At 40.7% G+C, this 13,886-nt stretch overlaps 1 protein-coding gene across 1 annotated transcript in view; it reads left to right on the forward strand.

Annotated features, from left to right (window-relative positions):
- Nucleotides 1-13,886, forward strand: part of GLP1R (glucagon like peptide 1 receptor) — a gene marked incomplete at its 5' end in the record, with an annotated part of 83,254 nt that overhangs the window by 42,278 nt on the left and 27,090 nt on the right. Inside the window, 3 exon segments of the mRNA XM_066180275.1 lie at nucleotides 7,448-7,557; nucleotides 10,121-10,227; nucleotides 13,621-13,774. Coding sequence (XP_066036372.1) covers nucleotides 7,448-7,557; nucleotides 10,121-10,227; nucleotides 13,621-13,774 — 371 coding nt within the window.

The following is a 13,886-nucleotide window of genomic DNA, read 5'->3' on the forward strand; positions in this document are numbered from 1 at the left end:
ACAGATCTAATTCCTTCAGTATGAAGAATGGATTTGCATGTGAGATGTAGTAAGGGGGGCTCTTCTCTGCAGGATCATTGCCTCATTAACTGAGATTGTTTGTGTTGAGTGAGGCAAGATATTGCAGAGCTGGCAAGGATGATCTCTGCACTTGGAGAACTGAATATGCCCATGCAGAATAAATTTTGTGGCTGCATGATTTTCCTTTTTTATAAATGTGACCTTATTATGTTACCAAAATATGGTCTTTATTTTTTTATCATCTCTTTATGCACATGAGCTAATAGCCTTTAGTGTTCATTGAGGAGCTGAATTGTTGGGGGTCTTTGAATTGACCATACAAATAAGAAAATGATGTATTTGGTATATAATTGATTCAGTCCGCTTAAATATGGCTTGCATCTCACAGTAGTAAGAATGAGTAATTTCACATTAAATTAGCTCCCTCTGTTCTGTGTCCTGAGTAAAACCATGGATTCTGTTGGGGAAAAAAAATGTATGACTGTGTATGTAGAAACAATGTTATTGGGTGGAACTGGAACTCATATAAGTAGCTTTAGCTTAACACTTCCTAGTTTTTGAATCTTTAGTGCGGCTGTGTTAATGAAATTTCAAAAGGAATACCTCTAAATAAGAATTTTATGCAGGCAATATTCCTTGAGTGATGCCAAACAGCATCATCTCCATCTGCAGTGTCTGTGACTTTGTGCTTTTGATAGCACAGCAGAGAATTCCGGCACTGAGAATTTCCAGGATATGCGGGGGTGTCTGTGCAGCCTTGGGCATGGCCTGTGCTTGGTTGGATCTTCCCTTGCACCATGTAAAGGTGTCTGTTAGGTCTGCATAAGGTCATGTCAGGTGGTCACTTCAAGTTCTTGCTGCAGGAAAAGAATAATTTTCAGTAATGTGTATGGTTTGGGTGACAGGTGGGGAAACAGACTCGAATTATCCCTATTGTGAATGCTCCTCATCACTAGGTCCTAGCTGAAAAGTTCCAAGAATCCCTCCAGCCTTTTCAAATTAAAAGTAACCAAAACACTGCAGGGAAGAAGAGTAACAAGAGAAAAAAGTAAATGCATTCACAGTCCTACCAAGAAACAGACATGAGCTTGCCCCCACCTAACAGCCACCTTTACATGGTGCAAGGGAGAATCCAAGTAAGCAAACACAGGCTTAGGTTTTTTTCTTTTTGTTCTTACGAAAGCAAAGGAGTTGAGATGACTAATACATTATGAGGAAAGAGGAATGGTGGGAAAGAATACTAAATGCCTGTAGTTAAAACTGCCTTTTGAGGTAATATAATTTCTGATAATGTGGTGTTAAGCCCAGCACAAAGGAGCACTTCGATAAATGTGATTCTTGGACAGTGGTGCAGGCTGGGGCTCTTCCAGCTCCCTGGAGGCTTCAGGATCAGGCTGTTCCCTTTTGTCATGTTTTTAGCTGCAGGCTCTTAGCCATGAGTCCTGGGTATAGGATGCCTTTTCAGAAAGTAACACAAGGGTTGGGGCTGAGTGACACTTAGAAGCAGCTTTTCCAGCCAAGACTGATTTCTTTTGGGAGAGCGTTGCCCAAGTCACGGCAAGTGATAGCTGAACAGAGGTGCCGATGGGGGTGCAACCTCCTAAATTCTGATAAGTTGTCCCCATCAAAGGGCAGGTTGCTTATTTCAGAAACAAGCCAGTCTGTCTAGAAGACTGTAGTGATGCTCTCATACTGCAGAGTCCCTGCTTTATGGAGAAAATTGTTACCTTTTCCAAAACAATTCCCCTGCTGGAAGTAGAGAATGGATGTTAACAGAGGACAGGTCCATAATACTTGACACAGAGCAGACAGACAAAACTGCAGTCTCTTGTTCTTCTCGTTCTCTCATCTCTCTGCCTGAATAGAATTGATTGGCTAGGACATGCTGTAATTTATTTTTACAATGAATAATGTTCCACTTTATCCTCAGGGACAGTTGGGTGAGTAATATCACACTGACCTTGACACCATGATGTTGTAAAATGCAGATGAGGTTGGCTGTTTCAAACAGAGAAGATACCAGATTTGTTTTTATTTCTAGTGAAAGTGGAGCTAATAAGGAAAAGTTTGTGAGATTTTTGCCCATGCTTTCCTTACGTTAAAATATTCAGCTACTTCTGGGATTTGATTTACAGGTTCACTAGATAGATGTCATTAGCTTCAGTGCTGATTCTCTACCTTTTATCGGTGTACAGAGACTGAATTTTGGGCATAAGTCCATGTTTAACATTTAATTCTAATGAGGTATGATTGACACTGTTCAAATAAACTCGTGCCATTAAGCTGCTGTTCCAAAGGTTTTGCAACGTTTTGCACTTAACTTAAAAAGTAAATAAAATCAAATTCCCTGTGCACTGGCTGTGGATGTGTTTATTTGTGGAGGATGATAGCCAGTTCTAGAATATAGTGGAATGATTTAAAACATTGACTATATGGTAACAGAAAACAACAGGACAGGGAGAAGGAATTGTTGGGTAGCAAAGAGGCAACTAGCACCTCAAACCTTTAAAAAATATTGTTTGTCATTCCGGTCTGTTACAACTGGTCATTGTATGCTTGGTGTTTTGACTGCATTAAAGGTAAGAGGGCCTGCTCTGCCAGAATTCAGGCATGGACAAATGTGACTTGCCTCTAAGTAAACGACCTGCAAGCAAGAAGTTGAAATTGCTCAGCAGTTGCCAGGGAAGCTGTGTGGGTGTCTTCTTTCTGTCATGGCATACAGGCCACCTCCGACCGTGTCTCTGTTAGTTTGCCTCAGTGTCTATTAGTAACTGATTTTCTTTTTAGCAATGGCATCATATGAAAGTTGCAGGAAATGAGGGTTCCTAGTTAGCTTTTGACCAGGCCCTCAGCAGAGACAGAATGTGGGCATGTACTATCCCTTTATGACTGATGATTTCTGCCATCTCTAAGCCATGACCACCAGAGAGAGAGTCATAAAAAGTACATGTGAAAAAATTGTTTTAAAACATTTTTAGGTAGCGTCATTGCAAATCACATTCTTTCCTCTAAGCAGTAAGAATGGTAAGACACTTGCAATTCTTGAGTCAAAACATACCTGATAAAAAGCTAGTGGATTCCTTGAACTTTGTTGGAACTGCTTTCAGTAAGCAAAAATGAGAATTTTGTGTATGAAAAGAACTAAAGTCTCAAGGATTTCATTGGTTCTTTTGGAGAAACACCAGAGCAGAGTTTCTGATGTAGAGGCCTTACTCTATCCCACACTTCACTGAGGCAAGACTGGGGAAGAGCATTCACCTCTGGTGAGTCTCTTCTAAGCTGTCAGTCATTAACAACCTTTTTTGTGTTTGGGCAGTAGCAGGTGGCTGCCTGTGACTGAGCCTGTTCCCTGGAGGAGGAGTAGAATGGAGGCTGTTTGCCTTCTGCATCTAGGAAATGGAGAAAGTAGGAATGGCTGCAGGCTGATGCAGTTGGGGAAGGTTCTGTTTCAAAGGCACACCTTTCTGTGGTCGTGCTGTGTGAAGTCTGGGCTCTGGGCAGTCTCCTCTGGGCAACTTCTCTGATCACACAGCACTCGAAGGTGTCCACACCCCTGGGCTGGGTTTGCCCGGGACACCCTGCATGGTGCTGGAGTTGGGTGGGCCAAGCTGCAGGGCATGAAGGGTCTCGTGTGAGTGGTGTTTATGCATTTCTGAGCCCTTCACAGCTCCACAGTGTAATGCTGTGTGGGTAATAGGGAGTCTGACACATTACTGAAAGCATTCCATTTCTCACAACAGTGAGACTTGTTTTCACATTTCTGAGAGTAACTGGCTGCCTGTAGTGTATCAGGCCTGTGTTATTTTCATGTCCTGCATTCTGTACTCTCTCAGCTCTTCCATGAGCATTGTCACTTGTATCAGCTAGAATCTCAATGGTGCCTCAAAGTGGAAGTTTTCTCTTTTTTTCACATTTCCTATCTCATAACCATTTTGGTTAATAAAATATTCCGTAGATCAGGTGTCTAGGCGCTCACACTGTGATGTGCAGTCTCATCTATTTGGAATTTGTTTGATATATTCTTTTAAATTTTAAGGCTCTTCCTGAGTACAGGTAGCTCAGCTGATCTTCAGTTACCTCTGAGTCCCGCACTGAACGCCGTTTTGGCAATCAGTGAGTCTGTGACAACCTGACACAGCTGGCATGTGACCACCTAGAAGTCTCTAAGAGCCATTCATTTTGGGTGTTTGTGACTCCTAGCTGTGGCAGGAATGTTCCTGTCCAGTGTAATAGCATCACATTATTTTTTCTTCATATCTAAATGAATTGCTTTGTCTTTGTCTGATAGCGAATTCCATGTTTCATTTATAGTAAACCTTTCACTTCTCTAATATATGCCGGGCTTCAGGATACACTAGATTTTCCTCTTCATTATTTAAAAAGAAGTATTATCAATAAAAAGAAAATTAAAGTGTGTCATGATGATTGGGAGAGAAAACGAATACATTGAAGCTAAGCATTCATCCCAATTAGATCTTGCCACTAAGAAATACTTGCGAGGAGGGGGAGGGAATTCACAATGAGTTTCAGAAAATGTGAAATTATGTTGGTGTTTGGGGTTTTTTTGTTTGCTCTTTTCTAATTAATTCTTTTGCAGGGTGCAGTTTTGGTTTTTTGGTTTGTTTGTTTGTTTTTCAGAAATATAGTCAAATTTTTTGTTTCTTGAGATTAGTCCTCATAATAGCTTTGTCTTGTAGTACTTGGTTATAGCTCATCTAATGGCAGTCAGACAAAATTTCTTAGTCATATGGCCCTCTGGATTTAAACCGCCTGGATTTCCGATTCATTGGCTCCAAAAATACAATATTTACTGATTCCTAGGGCTGCTTTTGCATAGGTGTTTTGAATGGCTTACTTCAAGTTGCTGACCACTAATCCTAAGAGTGGGTGGGAGGAGGAATGATGTGTAAGATCCTTAATATATTCATAGAATGGTAGGGGTGGGAGGGAGCTGAAAGATCATCTAGTTCCCACCACTGTGTCCTGGCCTGGGATATCTTCCACTAGGCCAGGTCAAAGTCCCATCCAGCCTGGTCTTGAACTCTTCCAGGGATGTGGCATCCTCAGCCTCTCAGCATAACCTGTTGCAGCCACTTACCAACTTTACAGAAAAGAATTTCTTTCTAATATCTAATCTAAATCTACTCTCCAGCTTTCTTGTAGCCCCCTTCAGGATCAGGAAGGCTGCTGTAGGGTTTCCCTGGAGCCTTTTCTTCTCCAGGCTGAAGTAAAAAAGCCATTGAGTACTTCACATCCTTCTCTATGTCCTTTGCAGCCAGGTCTCCTCTATTCTTCCTGCGAAGGATCCATGTTTTCCCTAGTCTTTCTTTGACTCCTGCTGTTCCTATGATGTCTTAAGTTTTAGCTTTCATGTTTCTGAGATTCTGTGCTGCCTAAGTGTGTAGTTTTGAGCCTCATATTAAGTGTTAGTAAGCTCTCTTCATAAAACAAATCCTTTTCCTGTTGAAGACCAAGGGCAATGGTTACAAGTTTTCAGCCCAACAGCATAAAAAACCATGGACTTAGGAAAGAAAACAAGAACGATGAAACTTCCTAACCTGAAGCTGTAACTGGACAGTTAAACCCCAATATGCAAATGGACCAAAACTTAAAAAAGTGTAAGACCCTGTGGCTGGTTGCCTGTTTTGTGACCATTTTAAGTCCACCTTGGGTGTAGCCCTGGCCAGACTCTTGTACTCCCTAAGGTGTATCCTTAAAGGCCTTTTAATATATACTTTATCTTCTAGCTCTGTCTAGTCTCTGTTCCAGGTCAGCCTTCCCAAGGCATCATCTAAATGAACATTTTTATTACTCTTGAGCAACATCATAGCAATACCCTGACCTAAGGAAGTGATTGTCACTGGCAGTGGATGAGAGCAAGTGCAGTTAGTGGCTGTGAATGTGTGTGCTGCAGATGCTGTACCCAATCTCTCCTTCTGTTTTCATGTGAACAAATACCCTTAATAGTGAGAAAAACCCTCCACCAGCACAACTTAATTTTTATATCATCTTTATATTATCTCTTACTGGTATATTTAGTATAGCAATTACTAAACCAAATAGGCTGTGCCTACCAGAACCATTATCAGCTACTATTTAGCATACTCATTAAAAATGGCTTATTAGAATATTAATGTCTATATTGTTTTTTAAAACATTTATTCCTTAGAGTACCCACTAGTTGTCTGCTTCTGGCAGTTATCAAATGGATTACCAGTTGTCAGCTAACATGCAAATAACCTACTGGGTTGTTAGAATTTCATATAAGTTTTGAAATCTTCTGATTGAACAGAAATGCCAAATTCTAATAGTTCTAGTTTGCAGTAATGAGGGAGCTGACAAAAGGATGAGGTTGCAGCAGGCAAGGCTGAGTTTCAGCAAAACTGTAATTGGGAGGTATTTTGATGCCCTTTTAGAACTGAATCCTCCTAACTTAGCTGCTTATACCCCAGAATACTGCAAGTTTATTTTTCCAAACATTGTCTGAGTGGAGGCTAACCCTGGTTGAGGGATTGACCCCACATTGCTTTTTGAGGAGTGGCTTCATTATATGTCATAGGTCAGTTTACTGGGTCAAAAATGTGTTTAGTGAGAAACTTTCTTTGCAAAGCAGCTCATATATGAACACTTCCAGGTTCCTTTTGTGTACAGCTGTCTCAGTTGTTAGATTTCTCCAGACACTAGAGAGGGAGGGCTTTTTCATCTGCTATGACTGAGTGCTGCTTTCCCTTTGCACTTTTTCTTTTGATGCTTCAGTCTGACATAATTTTATTAGGAGCCATTTCAATGTACTTGCTTTTACAAGATCAAGCAGCTAACTTCTCCAGAAAGGTGTTTAATTTATTGCTAATTTTGTTATTCAAACATGTAGACAGAGGGAGTAGAAGAAGTACATAGGTAGTTTAGGAGAAGATTTATGTCTCAATTTTGTAGCACAGATGTTTGTATAAGCATTTACATTTTGAGAAGGTTGTGTTAGCCTACCTGTGCTGAGGTTTCTCTGGGTCAGTGTGCTTTCAGAAAAGAAAAAGCACATTTAGTCTTCGTGCACCTTCTTTTCTGTGTAAAATCTGTTGTTGAACATTCCTAGAATTTGTATGCTTCAAAATCTAATATTTTAGTGAGCTGGAATTTATGCATGTTGTAAAATCCACACAAAGATGGCAGCAATTATTTCAGTCTCTTGTTACTGTGGAATGGTCAGCAACTGTCCTGGTGCCATCTGATACCATGGCAGCTGTTCTGGGGCCCTGAGGACAAGCAGCAGAGTGTTGGGGGCAGGCATGGAGTGGGTGCAGCACTTCCCCTGCCATGCTGCAGCTTCCCCCTGCAGCCTGGAGAGCGGTGGGTGAGGAAGGCGGGTTGCATGGAGATGCTCTGTGGGCCTTGCCCCTGCTGACACGGTGGCTCATTTTGCTCCTGGCAGTGCTGCATGGGCAGGTGTACCGCTTCTGCACCTTGGAGGGGACCTGGCTGCTGAAGGAGAATTCCACCCTGCCCTGGAGGAACCTGTCTGAGTGTGAGCCCTCTGACCAGGTAAGAGTTTTTCCCATTTCCCTCCTCTCTTGCTGCTGTTGTTTAGGGCAAAGCAGAAGAGAGGAAAAAAATAGTTGTCGATGCCCACATGTTTTTGTCCTGTCAAAGTAATCTTGAGTGACTCACCTCAGTGAGCCTAATGGTAAGGGACATCAGGTCTCTCCCCTTCAACAAAGGGAACATGGAGGATAGATGAGAGCATGTTTAAATGTACGTGAGAGCCAAGAGAAGTGACTCTGGTCATCCTAGCTGTGGTGCAGTGCAAGTAGCTCAACTGCAGCAGTGACCTACTGTTATTCCTTTGCGTTTTTTCCATTGCCACGTCATTGTAAGAGTGACCATTTGCTCTGTCTTGTTAGCAGCTATTAAGGTGATTAAGATGAACTGAACTGAAGGATATTTGCTTTTTCACCTTTGAGCATGGGGCAATACCTGCCCTTTTTTTTTTTTTTTTTTTTTTTTGTGTGTGTCTTTATACCTTCCTTTTCTGTGGGCGATGGAATTAGGCTTGTCAGTGTTATTTTCTTGCCCCCGTGCTTTTTACTCTGCAGGGAGCTGAGATGTCTGGCACTAAATGAAGGAGAGCACAGGGATTTTCAGAGGATTTTTGACAGCCATTGGCGTCAGCCAGTGCACTGTGTGCGTTCTCATGACACGTGATACCACTAACTACTGTGAACCTCCAAGGGCGATGCTTTTCCTCACAGAAACTGAGTGCACTCTCTCTATCCTAGGGTAATGGAACCAGTGCATTGCCTAGTCAAAACAGTTCAAGTTTATGAAAGTCCCAAGAGCTGCAGGATCTATGCCCTCTGTAGTTTCCATTGCTCAGTGCCTCATTCTCCAGAATGAATAAATGGCTACAGACTAGGAGATGGGAAAAGAGAGAGTTTCTGCTCTCCAAATATGTGAATTTTAACCTTTTCCTTTGACTTGCAGCCTTATTCCTTGTCCCTTTTGTGTTCTGTGCTATACCAGCAGAACACGTTGTCTTAATGCTTTATGTAAGCCTGCTCATTTGACTTTTCCTTGTTGGCCATTAATGATTTCTTCCAGAGCTGTGTTGGGACATGCCAATGAGTGAGAAGCCTAATAGTAACACTTGTTCATTTGGCACCTGCCTCCAATTTTTCATGAACTGATCTGGATTCTGAAACCTTTTGTACATGGTGTCACTCCCTGAAATGTGAACAGCCATGTTTGCTTTTCCAGCTGATGTATATAGAGCCCCACGGTAACTTTGGTTTATGTATCTGACATGCAGGAACAAGAAGTTGTTTTTATAAGTTTGTCATGTGTTATACTACAGATGTAACTGGAACAAATTCCCGGGTGTTAATGAATTTTTATAAATTTAGGTGTAGGATGTCATTTTCATCTGTATGCATGTTTTAAATTTTCAGGTTTCAGTTGTTTGCTTAAGCTTTGATACTGAAGAGATTTTCCTTTTCATAAGGCAGCTTTTGTAGCATTCCCTTTAAAGCATTAAGCTAGCAAATCTGAGATACAGCCTGTATGTTCACCTTAAATTCTCTTGGCTGTGCAAAGTACATCTAAGTAACTGTACCTAATTTATGAAGTACAAGGAGTGTATTCCTTTGTACTGCACAGGTCTCAGGAATCAATCACAGAGTTAGAAGCTTGAAAAAGGGAAATAAAATCCCTGAGTCTATTTAGACAAAGATACGTGCTTAGAGATGAGCTAGAACAGTGAATATGAATGTGCCTTGGAGGCTGAGCAATAAGACTGTTAAAATCTAGAGCTGCCTGTACCTTTTCAAGTAATTCTCTTCTCTCTAAGGATTTTGGCCAGAATTTTCAAGCAAGGGTCTCAATAATCATGTTTTCAGTGAATCTGGAGAGAGTCCCCACTGCTCTGGTCTGCAGCAGGTTGCTCTCTCTCAAACAGTACAGTGACACCCAGGTCATGAGGTGCTGTTGGGCTGTGGTTTGTTACCAGGAGGTTGCTTAGTCTGAGGCAGAAGACAGATCATTTGGGGGCAGAAAAGGGTTTTAGCTATGAATGCAAGGCCTGCTTTGCCTCCAAATCATCAAAGAGAACCTGGTTTGTTGCACTTCAAAGTGTAGATGTAGCACTTCGAAGCGTAGGTGAGGACCCCCCTCACTGTCACAGTAAAGAGACTTGCTTGAAGTGCTCAAGTCTGAAAAGATTAGGTCTTCCATTTTTACTGCAGGTCTGAGTTGTGTCTGTGCTTCTTGCCATCAGTTTTAAGACTTGCTTGTGTGGTAATTCATGTCTCTCCAACTTTATTATGAAATAATGTCACATTATCTATTTTTCTAGCCAGGCTGCAAAACCCAACTATTTGAGCGAACACCTGGGAGCTGCTGAGGAATTAAGATAAAATTTTTATTTCTTTAGAGCATATGGAAAGTGGAAGACTGATTTGACATGTGCTTTTAAACTTGAAAGTAGGAGAATGATTTCTGGTTATCATTATGGAAGTTAAAAAGTAGCTGGGAGAAAAGAACTGAAGGCCATGAGCTCTCTCTTTTCCCCCTCCACTTTTTTGTTTTTCTTTTCTTCTTTATATGCTCTCAGGATGCACCAGAAGAACAGCTCCTGAATTTGTCCATCATATACACCATTGGATATGCTCTTTCCTTCTCTGCCCTTGTAATAGCAACTGCCATTCTTCTTGGATTCAGGTAACTGGCAAAGCTTTGAAGAGAGTGGACTAAAGGTTTTATGTTTTTCTATATGACAGTATCAGGCTTTGACAAAAACATTTGATTATTTTTTCCCTCCTGCCATCACTTCATTATTGCTGTCTTTTGTCACTTCTGTGTTCCTTTCTGAAATAATTCCTTCTCAAAATGCAAGTAAAATTGCCAAATTTTTGCAGTTACCCTTATGAACGTGTGGAACAGGTACTTTTTATCAGTTGGAATATTTTGTTAGGCAAGTTTTTATTTCAATGAAATTTCCACAGGAAGAGATGGTAAAAGAGAGAGGTGCAAGCATTCCTTCATGGTCTCACCTTGCAGATGAGGCACAGGTCTGAGATGGGCAAGGACATTTAGGAGGAAAATTTTCATCTTGCAGTGTTTGGGGTTACCCAGAGCGTAAATCTCAGTCAGGCCCATTTCTGAGCCCTCACATGCAAGATGTGCAGAAATTGATTTTTGACGAAATTTTTATTTTTGGAGAACTTTCAGAAATTCTTATTTCTTTTGCAATATGGAAGAGAGTCTAATTTGAAACTTGAAAAAGCTTGTGGAATAAATTGCTGTCAGCAATAGTGACATACTGAGTTCATCCAGGTTTGCACCTACAAATACAACAGAACATGTAAAAATCTAGACACTCTTGGTTGCACATGCCAAAGATACACTGTGTGTGTTTGGTTAAAAAAATGAATAAAAGACACGAACCACCACCAGACCAAAACACAACTTTGGATTCTAATAGGGGTCTTTTTTTTTTTTCCCCTTCTGTAAGTGCAAAAGATGTTTTGATTCCAGCCAGACTTTCCTTCAGTTTGTTTGGGGGTGCTGAGCATAGGAGACTGATACAACACACAAAGATGAGATTCTGTCCTGTTGTGGGCAGGAAGTCCCTCTGCCATGAAGCTGATCTCTACAGCCAGGTCCCATCCCTCTTGTGTCCTGATGAAGCTCCCTCCTAAAAAAGGAGGTACTGGTACTCATATTTGAAATCAAGTCAGGAAGGTTCAGTGCTCTGATCCTTTAGAAATTTCCTTCCCTGACTGAAGAATTATCATTGCCAGTTATTGGTCATTTGCTCTGGTGCCTGCACTACACTTTCAGCAAGACAGTCCCTTTCCTTTCTTCCCTTATGTATTTAAAAAGGCAGTCATGTCTTTTAACTTGTAATTTCCAAAATTAAAACGATGCAAGCCTTCTTACACTGAACCATACGTTTTAGCACTGTATTATACCTTCTCCTTCCAGTGGAGAAGCATAGGTGGGCAATATCAAGGAAGTTTTAAAATGAATGCAGAAATCCAGAGACATATTCACCCTCTGTGAATGCCATGTGATAATTATGATTTGTATGTGTTGTACCTGTGCAACTTTGGGACCTTTCTGAAAAAGCACCAGATGGTCTTGAAGTCTACAAATGACTCCCAGGATAACTGTTTTCTCCTCATTTCACCTATCATTGACACTTCTTGAGTAATCTTAGGAGCCCAAAAGTAAAGGTTGCAGAGCACAACCACGTGCTTTTTGAAGGAAGGAAGAAAGGATGTTTTCTGACAGAGAACAAAAAGCAACTTTCTAACCAAGGACTGGTAGGAGAGAGGGAGTTTTGATGCTCTGACTTTTGTGGGGTGATGCTTTGGCATTTTTTCCTTCAACTGTGAAGCAGGGGACTGGAGAAGTATACACAAGTGTGTGCTTCTTATTTTGAAAGTGAGGTTCCAAGGACATCAGAGGTACCAAGAGTCTTGTTAAAACTACACTATCAATCCCTTTTGTGTTCTCCTGTCTAAGTTGCTTACCAGGAGACAGCTTGGTCCTGGATCTCATGAAATATGGGACCTACCCCTATGTGAATTGCAGAATTCAGTTTCTGAATTCTGACTGGAAACTCTGCTTGTCTCCCCAGAGCTTCTCAGCCTCAACAAATGGGGGATCAAAATCTAATTCAATGGCATGCAAATACTGATGGGCCTCTTAGAGTTTTTAGACTACAGAATAACCTTTATATTTGTCTGTAAAGTGATACCGCAGAGGAAACAGTATCTCTCTAGGGTCCTATTTGTATCCTCTGAAAAAACTGGATGGAACTCTGTAATTTCAGTGGTGGAAGCCAAATTAGGCCCATAACTTCATGACTGAAACAATTTGAATAACTTGCACTGCCTATAGCAAAAATAATCAGTAACTACTTGCAACCTAATTTCATCAATTGCCTGATTTACATAACTTTTTCAATCAGATTGAAATGTGTAGCAGTTCTGAGGGGTAACAACAAATAAATTTTGGGTTTAAGGAACATAAATAATATTAATAGCTAAGTTTGGAAATAAATTGTGACTTAAAAGTGATACAAAAAATTCGATCTGACCTATGACAAACAAGTTGTTCTTCAGTACAAACCTCTGCTTTTCAGACTAAGTCAATTTTTCTAACAAAATTTATGGAGCTGTAAAAACCAGACATTTAATGTGTAAGTTCACTGAAAGTTTTTCTGGAATAATTGCAGATTACCATATGTTATGTCTGTCTTTTCACATCTTAAAAATCATATCCAGTGTAACTTTCTTTGAGGTAAAGTGTGTACCCTTGCAGAGCTGAGAGAAAAATGTTTGTGAATAAGGCTGATAGTAATAATAATATTGGCAGTACTCTGCAATTGGATGCCATTTACATGACTGTAGTTTCTTTTGCTATCCCTTAAGATTTTTTTTTTTTGACAAGTAGCAATTTTATTGTCTTTGCAGCTGGCTGCTGAAATTCAAGAGGATTTTTCCTTTGTTTTTTTTTGTTTTCAATTCTGAATGCAGAGGTGAAAAATCTGTTCCTTTTACTTCAACAGAAGGTATTTACAATTCTCCCAGAAGGCAATTTGAATGCAGATTTTTCTCTTGTTGTCAAAGAGTGATTTGCAGGTGGATGTTTTTTCATTGTGGGTTTGAGCACAGCCAGAATCTGCACTGCACACCAGTCCTGAGCTTTGCCAAGGTAAACTTGCGTTGCGACATTGGGGTCAATTCAAAGCAATTAGCTTCACCATTATGTGGAACTTGACTTTCTTAATCCTTTCAGATAAGTCTTCTGAAAATGACTTCATTTTTACACCTTTTAAGCTTTTGAATTATTTTTTTTCTTAATGCACCTATCTTCTTCCTTTCCCCAAACATTGGCTCCTAGAGCTGAAGTTTTGAATGTGTTTTCCTTGATAGTATTTTCTTCCCAAAGACAGTTTGAAATCCCTACAGCCACTCTCAAGTCATGGGATTTCCTCTGGTGCCTCCTGATTTCTTACAGGGCTTGTTCCCTTTCTCAGTCCTGTGTCTGATGTTGCATCTTTTATGTGGGTAATGGATTGTGACTAGATTTTTCTTTTTACAGGCATCTGCATTGCACGAGGAATTACATTCACCTGAACCTCTTCACCTCTTTTATCCTCCGGGCTATATCTGTTTTCATTAAAGACTCGGTGGTGAAGTGGATGTACAGTACAGCCACACAAGAGTACCAGTGGGAAGGACTTATAGCCTTCCAGGTAAGGGCAGACACTGTGGTCATTCTCAGCATATTGGAGTCATCACTGTGGTGTATCTGCATGACAGCAGGTAATTAAATTCTTTAGTTGATGGCATGACATGTTTCTCTAC

The sequence above is a fragment of the Chamaea fasciata genome, unplaced genomic scaffold, assembly GCF_029207755.1.
Source record: "Chamaea fasciata isolate MVZ Bird 193981 ecotype frontalis unplaced genomic scaffold, bChaFas1.0.hap1 SCAF_3, whole genome shotgun sequence".
Classification (NCBI taxonomy): domain Eukaryota; kingdom Metazoa; phylum Chordata; class Aves; order Passeriformes; family Sylviidae; genus Chamaea; species Chamaea fasciata.